Raw genomic sequence first — 16,624 nt, 5'->3', positions numbered from 1 at the left:
AATGTGGTCCAATAGAGTTCCAGCTGTATCTTGTGTTACATCAACTAACTTACAGCACTGTACTCAATGTTAGCCACCTGAGAATAACTAGCTAATGTTGGTTCTCAGCTCACTGCCTTCTTTAGACCATCCATGTCCATAACAGAAACTGTCAACAAAAAAGAACTACCTAACACATTTTACAGAAGTGTAAGAAAAAGAAAAGATTAAGATTTTAAAAAGCCTTAGAGGCTTACAAAAGAGATCTCAGCACATCATTTTAAATACTCCAGCTACCTGTTAGTTTTCATATTGATTTTACAACTGTTTTTTGTTGTTTTTTTTTTTAATCAGTTTCATAGGCATCATTATAGAGGGCTTGCACCTTTAGCTGTTCCATAAAGCAGAATAAAACCATCTGGTGATGCTGTATTCCACTGGAAAACCATGTGAGAGGAGCTGAAAATATTGATATTTTTACATAATGTATTAAACTCAAAATGCATCTATTCAGTATGACTTAATATCGCGCTTTATAATTTGTTATATTTTATTTTCTGTTTTGTTGAATGTTTTGTCAGTCGCATGTAAAGCAGAACTGCAGTTGATTTGTTTCTAAAGTGCTGTATGAATAAAGTTGGATTGATTGATTACGGAGCAAATACAAAACTCATGAATCCACAAAATGCAAAAAGAAAACAAGTTGCATATACGTTAGAATAGATGTGGGTATGTGTGTATATAAATGGGTGTGCTAGTGCTTGCAGCTTTACCGAGATCAGATCATGTGTTTTTATTTGCACTGACGTTGGACGTCCTCATTATCATGCGTGTTCCAGTGAATGCTGACAAACTTCCACATACGTGTGGTCCAATTCAGAGTTCAGACTCGAGATATCACACACAACAAACAGCCTAATCTGTAAGCCACGCGGAGTGGAGACTGAAAATAAACACCGGGTAAGACAGTTGATCAATGCCACACCACCAGACAGATCAGCACGTCTCTCCTGTCATGTTCTTACTTCCACATGTCCCTCACATCGACCAATAGGAGCCCAAAGAAGTCCTCTGTTCACAACATAGCAACATGAAATAGACTGAAGGATAATGTTCATATTGTTCTGTTAGTGCAAACAGTGAACATGTTTGTTGTTTGTCCTTTTCTGCTTTTAAGGCTTTTTTAAACATAAAAGATCCAGTAAGTGGTAGTTTGTCCCAGGTCCCTCCTTCCACATAAAATAAAGTCATAAACGTCAATTTGTTTGTTCACAAAAAGCTCCACGGTGCACCTTTAATTTTGGAATTTACAGCTTGTAAGCATGAAATGTAAGCTTGAGTGTTTTTAATTCAGTCTCCTATGAGCCGTCCAAATCTGTGTGAAGTGCAGTTCCTCCTGTCAGCTGAACAGTGGAGCATTTTTCTCAACACTTTTAATTAAGTAAATGCAAACTATTCTGTGTTGGCCTGCCCTGCCCAGTTGTCTTGGTGCTTCATATTACATGCCACTGTTTCTTACAGTTTCTGGCTTCATAAGTGGTTTGTGTTACTAATGGGAGGATGCTTTTCTTCTCTGTGCATCATCAATTTGAGAAAAACAAGTATTGTCTCTGAGAAAGAAAAATATGAGTTAAAAAATGTATCCATGGAGATGGCATGCAGGCGAACACGCCTCCACCACTCAATTATTATTTGCTAAAGTTTGTGTGAGTTTTAATTACAGTAATAATTATGTTGACAGTGATGAATCGGAACCCATTTTAATAGTGAAACATTGTGGCTTTACTTAAAATGAAGTTGTGTAGTTAGTAGTGTTTATTCATTAGGTGTTCAGGAGCCTGACCGAATATCAAGTAAATACACAGTACACATAAAGGGGCTGCTGTTCAGGCTACAGTATAATTGGTAATTCACACAGCTAATTATTAAACAATCTTCCAGTCTGACTGGTGTGCAGTTGGTCTGACTAGTGCTGCAAAATGAAATGTGAAAAATTCAAATCGTGTTTCTCTCTTGCAAAGTAATGATGTAGTTACTTGTAATAATCCACACGTCGACAGTTTGCATTAGAAACTGGTATTTACAGGTAAAAAGATGCAGAAGTATGTGTCCTATTGCACTGAGAAGGAGACCAGCAGTGTCAGCAGCAAGGACACCCAAGCTATATGTGTATGTGTCCCTATACTACCACACTAAATCTGCAAGGAACAGATTTAGTGTGTTCCCCTACATAGTATGTCAAATGTAGTGTGTCAAACCTAGCAAGATGTCTTACATGCGGTTGGATTTTGAAGCGTACAACTCATCATGCTTTACTGGCCAGTTTAACACACAATCCTGTGCACAGTTACATACGTCACAGCACTTCACATGAATATAGGGTCATTCCAGAACTGGAGGACATTTTGCTTCAAATTTTTTGAAGAATAGACCTTCTCTTTTCCAAGTTCCTGCTCCATATTCATCAATAATAAGTAATGAACTATCAAAGGCTTGATTGGCTCAGCTTCCACATCAATGGAACCATTTTTATTCCATGTTTTCTGTGTTGTTTGCTAACCCTACTCTAATCCATGCTAATGTGATCTTTTTCTCAGCAGTAGAAGCTAGATATTTAGCTGTTACTGCTGACCAAGAGGACAAACTGACTGATGGAAAACAGTCCAAAGAATTAGTCTGATCCTGATAATATGAGGTAGAGTGAGACATTCAGTCAAGGCTAACAATGTTATGAAAATATGAAAACTAGAAGAGAGGACATAGCTTTGCTCCACCCATTCTTTAGGAAAACTGTTTGATGATGTTAATTCCAGCATTTCATGTGATTCACTGTTTTCTTCTTCTACCAGCTAAAAAGGTTGAGCTGACAGGGTTGTTTTGGGACACACATTCCATGAATAATAATTATTATTTAAAAATATTATGTTGATGAAAAAAATGTTCCCAGAATTACAAGAGACATCAATAAAAAACAATGATACCAAAAAAAGGAGATTTAAATTCCATTTTAACTGTTTTGAGATTCAATTTGGTCATCGGGGGCGGGACACGAGGAAAATGGTATTTTAGGAGAACTATATTAAAATATATTTACAACATTCTTTTCTCCTGTTTTTTTAGATTTGGTCTCAGGACAAGTACATTTACACAACAACTGCATGTTTTAGTATTTTGTACATAGATAATTTGAAATTTGATGGGTGGGACGTAAAATGTCCTCCGGTTCTGGAATGAGCCACAGACTAGAATAAGCTGCAGATAATGCACCAACAGCTGACAGCTGGTTTCACACTCTCGACTGTGATGGTCAAAGTTTAACAAATAGTGTGTCTCAATTGTATACATGCTGCAGTTTTACAATAGTATGTTCTATGCTTGCGTTTTTGGACTGCAGGGGACTTTTTAGTTGCAATATGAGTGGCCACTGGTAATATTTGACAGTACGGTTTCGCTAAATCCACAATGTAGTCTGTGATTGAACTGTCAGTGGTCAGATTGCATTATGGGTAATTTAGGCACCACATTGTGCTGTGATAAAATAGATGGAATTTTCAGAAAGGCTATATACAGGTTTAAAACTGTCAGGGGTTAGACAGAATTGTCAGAGTGCATTGCTGTTTAAAGTAGGCATCTCTAACATTTCCAGACATTGTTCTTCCATCTTTGTATTTTTTTTAAAAATTACTTAATTGTAGTAGTAATTGTGTAAATGTGTACTTTTTTTCAGAACATTTTTAAAAAATATTATTTTCCAGTAAATGTGCATGTATTTTTCTATTATGGAAAGTTGAAAATAAAACTAAATATGGCCAAAAAAAAGAAAAAATCTCTAATATACTGTATATATAGACAATTTTTCCGTCTTTGTCTTAAAAAAATCAAAAAATTCAAAGAATTATTTTTTTCCAGAATATTTTTAAAAACTATTTTCCCAGTAAATGTGCATGTGTTTTTCCATTATGAAAATTTGAAAATAAAGCTAAATATTATTTTTTAAAATTTTTATTTTTTTATATATATATATATATATATATATATATATATATATATTTTTTTATATATATATATATATATATATATATATATATATATTAGGGCTGGAATTCTAACGCGTTAGTTTCGATTAATTAATTACCGCGAAAATAAAATAATGACGCTATTAATTGCAGCCTCCTCAGTTCACTCATTTCTGGTACACCAGTAACTCTGATGAACACTCCAGCCCAGTAGGTGGCGGTAAATGAACCTAAAGTCTGTTTGTAGCCATGAAGAAGAAGCACAGGAAGCACTGAGTGAAGTCAGGCACTGGTGAACAGTGAAGGAAGATGAGATTGAGCTTGTTGGTCACAAAGTTTTCTTTTAAAAATCTTCCCGATGGCAGCTTGGATAAAAGCCTGGTTGTGTGCAAATTGTACAACAAAGAGTTTTCTGATCACTGCGTCACTTCAAGCTGACGGCATCACCTCAATGTAAAACATGTTGCTGTTAGCACCAGAGCTAACGTTAGCTACGAGTCATGCTAACGGCTAACGGTGTAGCCATCCCATAATAGACCACTTTTCTAGACAGTGCTTGAGTTTACAGAAAGTCTTAAAATGTTGAATAAAATCGCTATAATTGCACTTAGATTTGCAGTAATCTGTGAATGTAGCAGACAGAGTTTTTACTCCGTCGAGGCTCTGCCTCCTTGGAGGATATATATATATATATATATATATATATATATATATATATATATATATATATATATATATATATATATATATATATATATATATATATATATTCTTTTTAATAAACAAAAACAAATTTGAATAAAACAAGTAAAAGTTTAACCCTGTATCTTACATTTTCCTGTGGCCCAATATTTATTTATTGAACTAACAGGGACTTATTTTTGACAACAAATCACTGTATTAAACAAAAGAAACACAGCTTCCTGATATGTTTTTTTCTTTTTTGTAGGACTGTAGGACTGTATTCTATTTATGATTTCAGTTGAATTTATTTCCTCCAAACCGCACACATCCCATTCGGGGGCCACACCATCATGGCCTTGCTTCCCACTGCATCAAACACTTTGTTGTTGTTATTTTCACTTATGATTAAAGTTCTGCATGATTATTCATTCCCCTCCAGAACATATATATTTCTCACGTTCATATTTTTAGGCTTGAGTTTTTTTTCTTCTTCTTTCCCACTGATAGCACTAATCACACATTAATATTTAGAAGGGAAGAAGCGTTTTGGTAATAAGTGTGACGGGAGCACATTACGGTTTGGGGCTGCAGCACATCAAAGGCCCCGTTTGAATGAGCTATTTATGTATTTGTTGTTCTGAACGGGAGACCACTGTTTTTGTTTGACCTTGTTTCTGTGTGAATTCAACACATTAACTCGGCTTTGTGTTTGAGCTCACAGGTGAAAAAATAAATAAAAAAACGTTTCACATGACCTTGCACATTCAGAAGCGTAGAAAACAGGGAGGACTCCACATAACAGCCCAGTGTTTGAGCATTTTGTTGTCAGTTTATCAATGCTTTTACACATTTTCCAGCGTGCCGGCATGCACTACTATTGTGGTGACACTGGTTTATGTGTGTGGGCGTACTTTTTTAACTTGTGTTCTCTCTCTCACTCTCTCTTGTTTTTATCAAAATGAGGATTTTTTTTTTCAATTCAATTTTCCATTATGGTTTGATTGTGTGTGTGTGTGTGTGTGTGTGTGTGTGTGTGTGTGTGTGTGTGTGTGTGTGTGTGTGTGTGTGTGTGTGTGTGTGTTTTATGTTTTATCACAAAATTCTTACTGCAGAGATGAAGCAGATCGATTCTTTTGACATTCCTTTAAAGCAAAAGTACTTGAGGCTCTTAAATAAACACAATCATTTGTTCTGTTAGGATACAAAGTGAAGCATCAGCTGCAGCATTTGCCTAATGTTTGAACTACATGTTTGAAATGGTTGTGCTAAGAAGTACTTCTCTTTCTGCTTCCTCACCCGCCTCCCCCTCCCTCCCTCCCTCCCCCCTCCCGGCTGCACAGAGTGCAAGTTCCACTGCACCAATGGGAATTGCTTGCGTCTGGGCTCGCTGATCTGCAACCAGCTGAATAACTGTGGGGACAACAGCGATGAGGAGAACTGCCCCGTGGTCACCCAGCACCCTCCGCCGGGCATCTTCAACTGTGAGTGCTGTAGGATGCTGCTACACCTCTGGGCCTCACACAGTCACAACACACAACCTGATTCTCTCTCCTCCCTCATCCTCCGCTCCTGTCGGCTGTTTCACTTCTCCTGGGGGATCTTCTCGTCCTTCGCCTGTAGAGCGTTTATGATGTAGAAATGGACGTGGCAAACTTTCCATGGAGAATATATGAGTACATACACTACCGTTGAAAAGGTTGGGATCACCCAGACAATTTCATATTTTCCATGAATAGAATAGAATAGAATAGAATAGAATAGAATAGAATAGAATAGAATAGAATAGAATAGAATAGAATAGAATAGAATAGAATAGCTTCATTGTCATCATACATGGGGGCATGGCAAAAATATAAATGCTGCCACTGGACAGTGCATTAATAACAAGCTAAATTAACAACAATAAATAAAAAAACAAGTGTACATAAAAACAAGACTATATTAAGAATTACAGCATATACAAAAGAGGCATAATATATACAATAGAGTGTGGGAAGTAATGAGACCAAATAAAAAGCAATAATATAGAATAAATATGGGCAGGAGATTGCATGTAAGCATTAACATGTGCGTTACTGATTTGAGTTGGGAAATCTGATGGACCATGGGAAAAAGCTTTTTCCCAGCCTGAAATCACTTTTATTCATGTGCTAACATAACTGCACAAGGGTTTTCTAATCATCAATGAGCCTTTCATCACCATTAGCTAACACAATGTAGCATTAGAACACAGGAGTGATGGTTGCTGGAAATGTTCCTCTGTACCTCTATGGAGATATTCCATTAAAAATCAGCTGTTTCCAGCTAAAATAGACATTTACCACATTAACAATCTCTACACTGGATTTATCATTCATTTAATATTATCTTCATTGAAAAAAAATGCTTTTTTTTCAAAAATAAGGACATTTGTGACCTCAAACTTTTGAATGGTAGTGTCGATACACCACCATAGGACCCCTCATGCATTACTTTTTACATCCGTCTAACACATCTTCCTCAAAAAGTTTTCCCACCTTTCCATTTCCATGCATTTTTAAAAAAATCTCTCTTTCATACCCTCACCACCGACACCAGCCACTTCCTTTTACCTCCTGCTGAGCAGCACTGTCCGGGGAAGAAGATGAGAGTGTTCCCTCGACTCGTCACGATCAGTGGAAACACAAGGAGAGGGAGAGAGGGGGGAGACGGAGGGAGAGACGCAGAGAGAGAGAGAGGGTGAAGGACAGCAGTGGGCTCCGATGGCTGTCTGCCAGGCCACTTTGATGTGCTGCAGCATTCTCTTTCAACAACTTTTAGGAGGAGAGGGAAAACTTTTTACAGCAGCACTTTCATCCTCGGCTCTGTGTGTGTGTGTGTGTGTGTGTGTGTGTGTGTGTGTGTGTGTGTGTGTGTGTGTGTGTGTGTGTGTGTGTGTGTGTCTAGCAGGTTCCTTACCTTCCCCTCCCCTCTGCCTCTCATCCCACCCTCCCTCATTCACTCCCCCGCCACCCACCTCCCTCCCTCAAAAAGCGTTTCACCTCTCCAACCCCTCCAACCTTGTTGTTTTGTGAATTTATCTCACTTTTTTTTCCTTCTTCTTTTTCTGTCTACCTTCCTGCCGCTCCACAAAAGCACTGGGAACAAACTTTTCTTTTTTTTCAAATTTTGGGAGGCGATTTTGGAGGGGCGGCGGTGGGGAGGAAGAGGAGGGGGCTAATTTCCAATGGATAGAATCCTGAGCCGGGTACTTAAAATATTTAGCTGTCTAGAGTGAATGTTAATGTAAGTGTCTGCGGCTGGCGTTATGGGAAAGCAGTACAATGATTGTAATTTTCTGAGCCAGTGCGCATTTTCTGGTGATGCCTGAGAGACACAGAGGGAGAGAGGGATGAGTGGAGGGAGAGAAGGAGGGAGGACAGAAAGAGAAATGGAGAGATAGAGGAAGTGTGGCTTGAAAAGAGTGCAGACGGCCTCAGAGGGGGAGAAGAGAGGGATTGGAAGGGTGACAGAGGAGCAGATAGCAGCATGGAGGAGTGTAGACAGAAAGAGAGGAGGAGGATGAGGAGGAGAAAGGAAGGAAGGGAAGGAAGAGGGACATAAAAATGTTTCTGTGGTAATGGAGTTTGCCATCTTGTTGCAGCCGCTGGCTGTTGCCGTGGCGGTGGCAGACAGATGGATCATGAATACTGTCTAGACACACTGCAGCCTGACGCCCTGCATCTCACTCCCTGCACCTCCTCTCCTCTCCTCTCCTCTCCTCTCCCCTCTCCCCTCCTCTCCTCTCCTCTCCTCTCCTCTCCCCTCCTCTCCTCTCCTCTCCCCTCCTCTCCTCTCCCCTCCTCTCCTCTCCCCTCCTCTCCTCTCCTCTCCCCTCCTCTCCTCTCCTCTCCTCCTCTCTCCTCCCCTCCTCTCCTCTCCCCTCACCTCTCCTCTCCTCTCCTCGCCCCTCCCCTCACCTCTTCTCCTCCCCTCCCCTCACCTCTCCCCTCCCCTCTCCTCCTCCCCTCTCCTCTCCTCTCCTCCTCCCCTCCCCTCCCCTCCCCTCCTCACCCCTCCTCTCCTCTCCTCTCCTTACCCCTGCTCCCCTCCCCTCTCCTCTTCTCTCCTCTCGTCTCCTCTCTCCTCTCCCCTCTCCTCTTCTCCTCTCCTCTCCTCCTCTCTCCTCCCCTCCTCTCCTCTCCCCTCTCCTCCTCCCCCTCCTCTCCTCTCCTCTCCTCTCCCCTCCCCTCCCCTCTCCTCTCCTCTCCTCTTCTCTCCTCTCCTCTCCTCCTCTCTCCTCCCCTCCTCGCCTCTCCCCTCTCCTCCTCTCTCCTCCTCTCCTCTCCTCTCCCCTCCCCTCCCCTCTCCTCTCCTCTCCTCTTCTCTCCTCTCTCCTCCCCTCCTCTCCTCTCCTCGCCCCTCCCCTCTCCTCCTCCCCTCCCTTCACCTCTCCCCTCCCCTCACCTCTCCTCCTCCCCTCCCCTCACCTCTCCCCTCCCCTCACCTCTCCTCCTCCCCTCACCTCTCCCCTTCTCTCCCCTCTCCTCTCCTCCTCTCTCCTCTCCTCTTCTCTCCTCTCCTCTCCTCTTCTCTCCTCCCCTCACCTCTCCTCCTCCCCTCACCTCTCCCCTCCTCTCCCCTCTCCTCTCCTCCTCTCTCCTCTTCTCTCCTCTTCTCTCCTCTCCTCACCCCTCTTCTCCTCTACTCTCCTTACCCCTCCTCTGATTGTTAATTGATTTATTAAGTTTGTGGGTTTTTTTGTGCAAAGATTGGCAAAATGTCTAATTGAAATAAAGCATCATCTAAGATATTTAACATTTGCTTTTTAAGACTATATAACTTTTAAAAGAAGAAATAACTTTGTGCCTCTTACAGATTAAACTTTGAAATTGATTAGACATATAAAACAGCTGTTCTCAGTTCACTAAAATGAGTTATTCAGGGGTTGTACTGCTACAGCATTAGTTGGTCTGGTATAACCAAAGACTTATAGTGGCTGATGTTAGATGATGATTGGAAATATAAACTACTGCTGAAATGATGAACAGCACTGAACAGGTTACACACTTCTTGACTTTTCTACATTTGTTACACGATTGTCACATGATCCCATTTGTCACAGTGGGCACCGTTCAGTAGCAGCTTGAATGCTAAATGATGTAATAGTAGATGTGTCACCAAACCACATGTGATGAGATAGGAACCTCAATCCCTACGCTGAATTGACAAGCAAGAAAGTTCTGACTACACTGTAGCAGAACATGTATACATCAGCGTACCTAGTAGCAGCCACAACACATCAAGTGTGGAGTGACATTGATTTTCTGTGGAAATGTTGCTGCAGAGCACAAGAAGAGACTATGAAAACTTATAGTTACAGCTGGATGTTATTTTGAAATGGATATACAGTTTATATATATACTCTCTCTCTCTCTCTCTTCATATATATATATATATATATATATATATATATATATATATATATATATATATATATATATATATATATATGTATACTACCATTCAAATCACCTGGGCAATTTCATGTTTTCCATGAAAACTAAACTCCCACTTTTATTCATGTGCTAACATAACTGCACAAGGGTTTTCTAATCATCAGTGAGCCTTTCAACACCATTAGCTAACACAATGTAGCATTAGAACACAGGAGTGATGGTTGCTGGAAATGTTCCTCTGTACCCCTATGGAGATATTCCATTAAAAAATGCTTTTCGTTCAAAAATAATTACATTTCTAAGTGACCACAAACATTTGAACTGTAGTGTACACACACACACGCACAGATAGATAGATAGATAGATAGATAGATAGATAGATAGATAGATAGATAGATAGATAGATAGATAGATAGATAGATAGATAGATAGATAGATCTGTTGGACACACCTTTTCAATCAGTTGGACACCTGAATGGACTTGAATATGCTTGCAATGTTCCTGAATCTTCTGCTTTTTTTCTTCTTTTTTGGCCTCTGAATTCATTGTACAGTACAGAACACCTGCATCCTACAATGTCAGCTCCATGCCAACATAACTGGGTGCTGCAGTCCAAGCTTCTAAAGGCCCAGTCATGCTCCTAAATCGACACACATACAGATTTGTTTAAAATGTGATAATTTTGCAGTGTTTACATTGATGACGGTGCTTGTGCATGTGCCGGTTACCTGTATACTTCATGTGTACAGTTAATACTGTGCATTTCTTGCAGACCTTTGTGGACATGGGCAGATGACGAAATTGAATTTGCGTGGATCCAAGTAGCTATGCAGATGAAGAAATTCTAGCAATACTAGCCAGGTTCAAATCCAGATTTAGTGCAGATGACCAAAAAAATCTACTAAAGAAATTTAGAAGAACACGTGTCTTCATCCACTACTTTAATATGAATATAGGGATCCAGACAAACAGTTGGCAGGTCTCCAGTCGGGTGTCATTAAGCTGTTGCAGAAAAAGCTGTACCGAAGCTTGGGTTGTAGGTCGTTTTGACATACAGTATAATGATATTTTCTCATCAACATTTGGAAAACCACCACCTACTCACTGGTAGGAAGCATTCTTCTGCCTGCTATTACTGCTGGATGATTTGGCCAACAAGTCTGCTGGTTTTAAAGTAGATACTAGTGAGCACAGATTATCAACTCTATTAAAACAACATTATTTCTCCAAATAGAATGGAACTGACCTTTGAGAGAGTTGGCTGTCTAAAGCACCTTTTAGCCCACAAAGAACCTTAAGGGAGAATGTGTGTTTTTAAGAGTTTGTTGTTCACAGATCACAAGGTGAGCACTACATGCTGCCGGTTCACTTCAGCTTGGCTTGTCTCGGCTTTTTTACCTTGTTAAGCTCTGCTGAAGTATAAGGAGGGGACAGGACAGGAGACCAGAGAATGTTTCAGATCGATGGTCAACTCTAGCTTAGTCATTGATCCCAGTCCAGTGCGAACAGCACTTCAACAGCATCTAGCAAGCCTTCAGGCTGCCTGATTGATTCCGTTTGTGTTGGAGATTCATAACTGTGAAGCCTCATTATTGACTACTCCTCCTTTCCAGACTGTCTGAGTGCCATAGACAGGGCTGTTGTGTACCACTGATAGCTTCAACACTTTTTTTCTTTTCTGATGCGATAAAGTATTTTTTTCTGAAAACACCATTTCTGTAAAAGAATCCAAGGAAAATCTGAGGTCACTGCAGTGTTGAAAGTAAAGTGCCTAACTTTACCGGGATTTTATCTGAGATTCTGTCAGGATTTGTATTTGTTCATGTCTGTGTGAAGCCAGTCTATCAGCACCTGCTTATTTATGCAACAGTCATGGGAAAATGTGTGATTTCAGTCTGATTTCTATTTTCATGGCAGTTTTACAACGATTGAAAAGCAGTTCAACTTTGAATGTGTAACTTTTGAAAGACAAAATGACACAATTTTTGTCTCAGCGATTTGCTCCTGCTTTGCCTAAAAACAAGGTTGATTAGATTTAGGACTATGGGGCATCAAAACAAATCAGTGAGATCAAAGAAGGTCAGATGGTCTGTCCAGAGTCAGGTGATGATTCCATCACTATGAGCGTGTCCTTCTAGTTTATGTTTAGTCACTTGACTCATTGTTGATATAGAAATATTGACTAGTGCAGCTTTAAAATTACCCTGTAATTGCTAGTTGTGGTTAGTGTTCAGTGAAAAGTTTTAAAAGTCTTGCTTTAAACAAGAATTTATTTGAATTTCTTGCTATTTAGGAGAAAGGCTGAAAATTCTAGAGATCAAAAGAATTAAGAACTACACCAGGATATCTTTTTCCCCTGTTCCACTCCTTTTGCATGAAAGTTTCAATCCAAAAAGTTGCCTTTAGTGTTACTGAACATTAAGAGAGTTAATACAAGGAATCTTTACATGGCTTACAGTACCAAAACTCCCAATTGGCCTCTGTTCACTAAACAAAACCACAGCATAGTTCTCTCAAAGGTTTAGTCAGTATCTCCTGTGCTTTCTGTGAACAATGAAGATGATTGATTCTTATCGTTTTGGCAAAGGGATTAGATGAGGTCTAGACCCACAGTTTTAACCTTACACTGGACCAGGGTTGGTTCCTTGGATGTTGGTGAAGATAACCCTCATCTAGTAGCATCTGAAGATTATCTTTCTAAACTGAACTTTGATGAAAGAACCCAAACCAAAGCAGTTTCACCAAATCCCATTTTCAACTATCCGGGCTTCTCTCCTTTTCAGGTATCATCATTGAAGTTTCTGTTAAGTGCCTTTTATTGTCTGTCTTTGTGATATGGCTCTCAGATTAGATTAGTTTGTTTTATTTTTTTCAGTAGCTGGAGCGATGTTATTCTTTATACAATGACATGTCCAGACACCCACGCTAATTTGATGTTTCAACCTTGAGTGGATGCTGTGATTGAAGCTGAAACTATTTATCAAACCCCATTATTAGATCCATCCCAGCGGCCGCTTCTTTCCCAATGTTGGCTGCGAACATCGTACAACCATATTATCTTGATTTCTACTCTCACCTAGCCCGCTCTTAAAAGAATCTGAAAAGCATTTTTCATCCATCTTCTATGCTTTTTCCTTACCCGAGGCTCTCCAACTGTCTCTGTCTCTATTTCCTCCCTGCTTTTCATCACTTAGCCTAATCTCATGGTTGAACAGGCCTCCGGTCAGCTGTCTTCTTCCCTCCCTTCTCCTCTCTCTTTACCGTCTCTTTCCACCCTCCGTTTTTCCCTGTCATCTATTTATTATTCTCTCATTTCCTCTTTCTCCTTTTTTTGGCCATCTTATCTTCCTTTCCACCCAGTTTTGACCCCAAAGCCCATGTTGGGTGACTTGCTGTGTAATTATGGTGTCAACACTGGCGGAGTCTCGCTCGGTGCAGCTGTTGTCATTGCCAGAACTCGGTCTCCACTGCGACTCGGAGGTCAATTAGGCAGCAAGTGAATGTAGCTGCAGGATGCTGCTAATTGAATGGTGCCATTGGGTTTTAGGCATTGATGGTGGAGGGATGGATGATGAGTTGATCATCCTGCACTTAGATGATGGCGACCTCCAGACCCCAGACGTGCCTGGCAAGTGTTTGGTATATTTTGAGGAAACAGCAGGAGGTTTGTGCGCTTTCACCCCATGCTATGCTACTAGTAGTGTTAATGTTTTGTGTCATATTTCTCACTTCCTGTGAAGGTAATTGGATCTAGAAGGTGTCAGTATTACAGCTGCACTACAATACAGTAGGTTTCATGTTAGCCTCACTATTTAAAAAAAAACCTGTAATTTAATGAGCGGTGTCTTTCTTATTTCATACTTTTTTCTTTATTCTCTGTTATGTTCATAAAATTACCAAAATAAACCATAAATTTGTATGTCCAATGCAAAATAATAGCAAAAAAACCTGCAACTGTAAATAACCAGAAAATTTCTTTTAATTTATGTTGTCATTTTTTAAAGATTTTTTTTAACCATAAAATACATTAGCAAAATGTATCGTATTTTATTCCAGGTAATGTAACATAATTTTTCTTCACATTAACTCCTTTTACTGTGGTTTCTGCCCTTCCCATCTTTAAGTTTGAATTGCTGCCATATACAATGATAGTCATGCACTACCATTGAAAAGTTTAAGGTCACTTAGAAATGTCCTTATTTGTAAAAGGAAATCAGTTTTTTCTATGAAGATCACATTGAATGAATGATAAATCCAGTGTAGACATTGTTAATGTGGTGAATGACTATTCTAGCTGGAAACAGCTGATTTTTAATGGAATATCTCCATAGAGGTACAGAGGAACATTTCCAGCAACCATCACTCCTGTGTTCTAATGCTACATTGTGTTAGCTAATGGTGTTGAAAGGCTCATTGATGATTAGAAAACCCTTGTGCAGTTATGTTAACACATGGATGAAAGTGGGAGTTTTCATGGAAAACATGAAATTGTCTGGATGACCCCAAACTTTTGAATAGTAGTGTATGATATGTAAACCTTTCTGGATATTTTGGTGCTCATAAGCTAGTACCTATTCAGCGCATTTATGAAGAAAGCATGTTGCATATGAAGCAGTTCTGCTCATGTATGAATGCAGGTCAAGTTTTCTGACTTTACTGTATTCTCCACAGAAAGACGTGATGGCAGATGCATGACGGCAGCCGGTGAGGGACAGAGCTGAGATCACATTTAGATAAACTGATGATTAATTAGGTCTGCTTGTCATTAGCATGAATGCACTGGAGGACTGAACAAGTCATCTTCAGTTTTACTGCCTTGTGAGGTACTGATTTCCTAAAAGGAATTTGTTTTATGTATGTGTGTGTGGGCGAGAGAGAGAGACATGGGAGGGATTTCCAGCTCATTAAGATTCAGATTAGTGAAGTTGTCCAGTCGTTGTCCTCAGGCTCTCTGTGGAGCAGCCTGGTTACTGTGTGGTTAAAGGATTTACCCTGAGCAGACACAACATGAGAAACACAAGGGACAGCACCGGATAAACGCGTTCATCAGAACCTCCCTATTCTTTGATTTTACCACTATCGCTCATACTCTGTTTTGCTGCTTTTGTCTGCTGTTTTTCACTCTGTCTTTGTCTCTTTTCTAAACCTGGCAGCAGTCTTTGAAGCTTGTTTACAGGTTTTTCCAGCGGTGCTCAGGTCAGAGATAAGTGGCACCTGGCTATAAGTCTGTCGGACCAGTTAAAACTGACAGCAACTGCAGATGCTTAAGGCTGTGACTGCTGCCGCCCTCGTCACACCGCTGCTTAATGGTGACAGCTCAGGCTGCTGTCCTTCCATATGGTCAACTCCAAAGGCAAACCGCCTGTTGAGTTGGACAGGGGCGACATGGCAGAGGTGGCTGAAGTGATTGTTGAATCACTTTTGGATATTCATGAGGGTTTAACATGGGAGATGTGCTTGATTTATTTTACTTTGTGAGAGACTGGTCAATGTCGGAGGGTGCTGGAGTGTCTAGCAAATTGAGTGCACTCCAAAATATCTCCAAAATGCCAGCTAAGAAAAAATACGCTTCTGCCGCTTGAATGTCATTCATTGTTGAGGTTATTGGAAGGTGTTAAGAGCGTTTCATAGGTTTTAAGTGTTGTCGAATTTTTTTCTCAAAAGACAGTCATATGTTCTCTAAACTGAAGGTAAAACAGAACAGGGTTTTTTTTTTGTCTAAAAACAGCATTAAAGGGGCACTTACTTATCACGAGGAGTGCTGAACAGTCTGTGAAAACAGTTATCTCCTCCTTTTAAGAGAGCTTTGTAAAGTCTGATCAAGTAGTGTCAGCCTGTTACAAACTTGTTACACGGAGTTTAAAAATGTTGCTGTTTACCTGCAAAGAGAGTCAAACAAAAGAGGTGACTGAGTTGCGTTAAAAGCGTGGGCCTTACTGGGGACAAATAAATGAATAAATTATTCAGATCTTGGCCTCTGCTCCTTTGATTTTTTACTTTTTTCTTGCTTTTTCTATTATGAGTTCCCAACTTTATAAAAAATGCAGTCCTCAATAACTGAAAAGCACTCAGGGATTTTTCAAAACGTGTATCGCAGAACTTTTCAGTTTACACCAAAATACACTTTTTTTGTCGCACTTGTTTATTGTTCATGTGTTGCATATTGACTCTCATAATGTCACACAGCTTTTACAGCTCTGAATACGAACACGAATAATAGCCAGCAAACAATGGACTGTGTGTCATTTTTCATGTCACGTCACCCCAGAATCATCAGCAGATTGGTGCCGGGTGGTGTCGGAGGGTTGTTGTAGTCCTTTTTCATCCTCTTGCATCATGTGGTGTTGCTTTTTGATTGAATGACATGTTTTAGCTGTTGTAGCCTCACTGGAGCCATGCCTCGCCTTTTTCTTTTCTTCACTTTTTCATGGACATTTTTACATGTAGGTTATCTTTTTTACAGTTAAATGTGGGTATCAAGGAAGGTAGAAATGAAAATTGGAAAGGTTAAGCTCAAACCGCTACCC

At 40.0% G+C, this 16,624-nt stretch overlaps 1 protein-coding gene across 3 annotated transcripts in view; it reads left to right on the top strand.

Moving 5' to 3' along the window:
* The window catches only part of ldlrad4b (low density lipoprotein receptor class A domain containing 4b), a 287,600-nt gene that overhangs the window by 137,015 nt on the left and 133,961 nt on the right, over nt 1-16,624 (top strand). For all 3 annotated transcript variants that reach the window (XM_055013936.1, XM_055013935.1, XM_055013937.1), the window contains one exon: nt 6,020-6,160. In XM_055013936.1, the coding sequence (XP_054869911.1) occupies nt 6,020-6,160 (141 nt within the window). The remainder of the gene's footprint in view (nt 1-6,019; nt 6,161-16,624) is intronic.

This window comes from Amphiprion ocellaris, chromosome 9 (genome assembly GCF_022539595.1).
Source record: "Amphiprion ocellaris isolate individual 3 ecotype Okinawa chromosome 9, ASM2253959v1, whole genome shotgun sequence".
Lineage (NCBI taxonomy): Eukaryota > Metazoa > Chordata > Actinopteri > Pomacentridae > Amphiprion > Amphiprion ocellaris.
The sequence above is the reverse complement of the archived record's forward strand: the minus strand, read 5'-3'. Positions and strand labels throughout refer to the sequence as shown.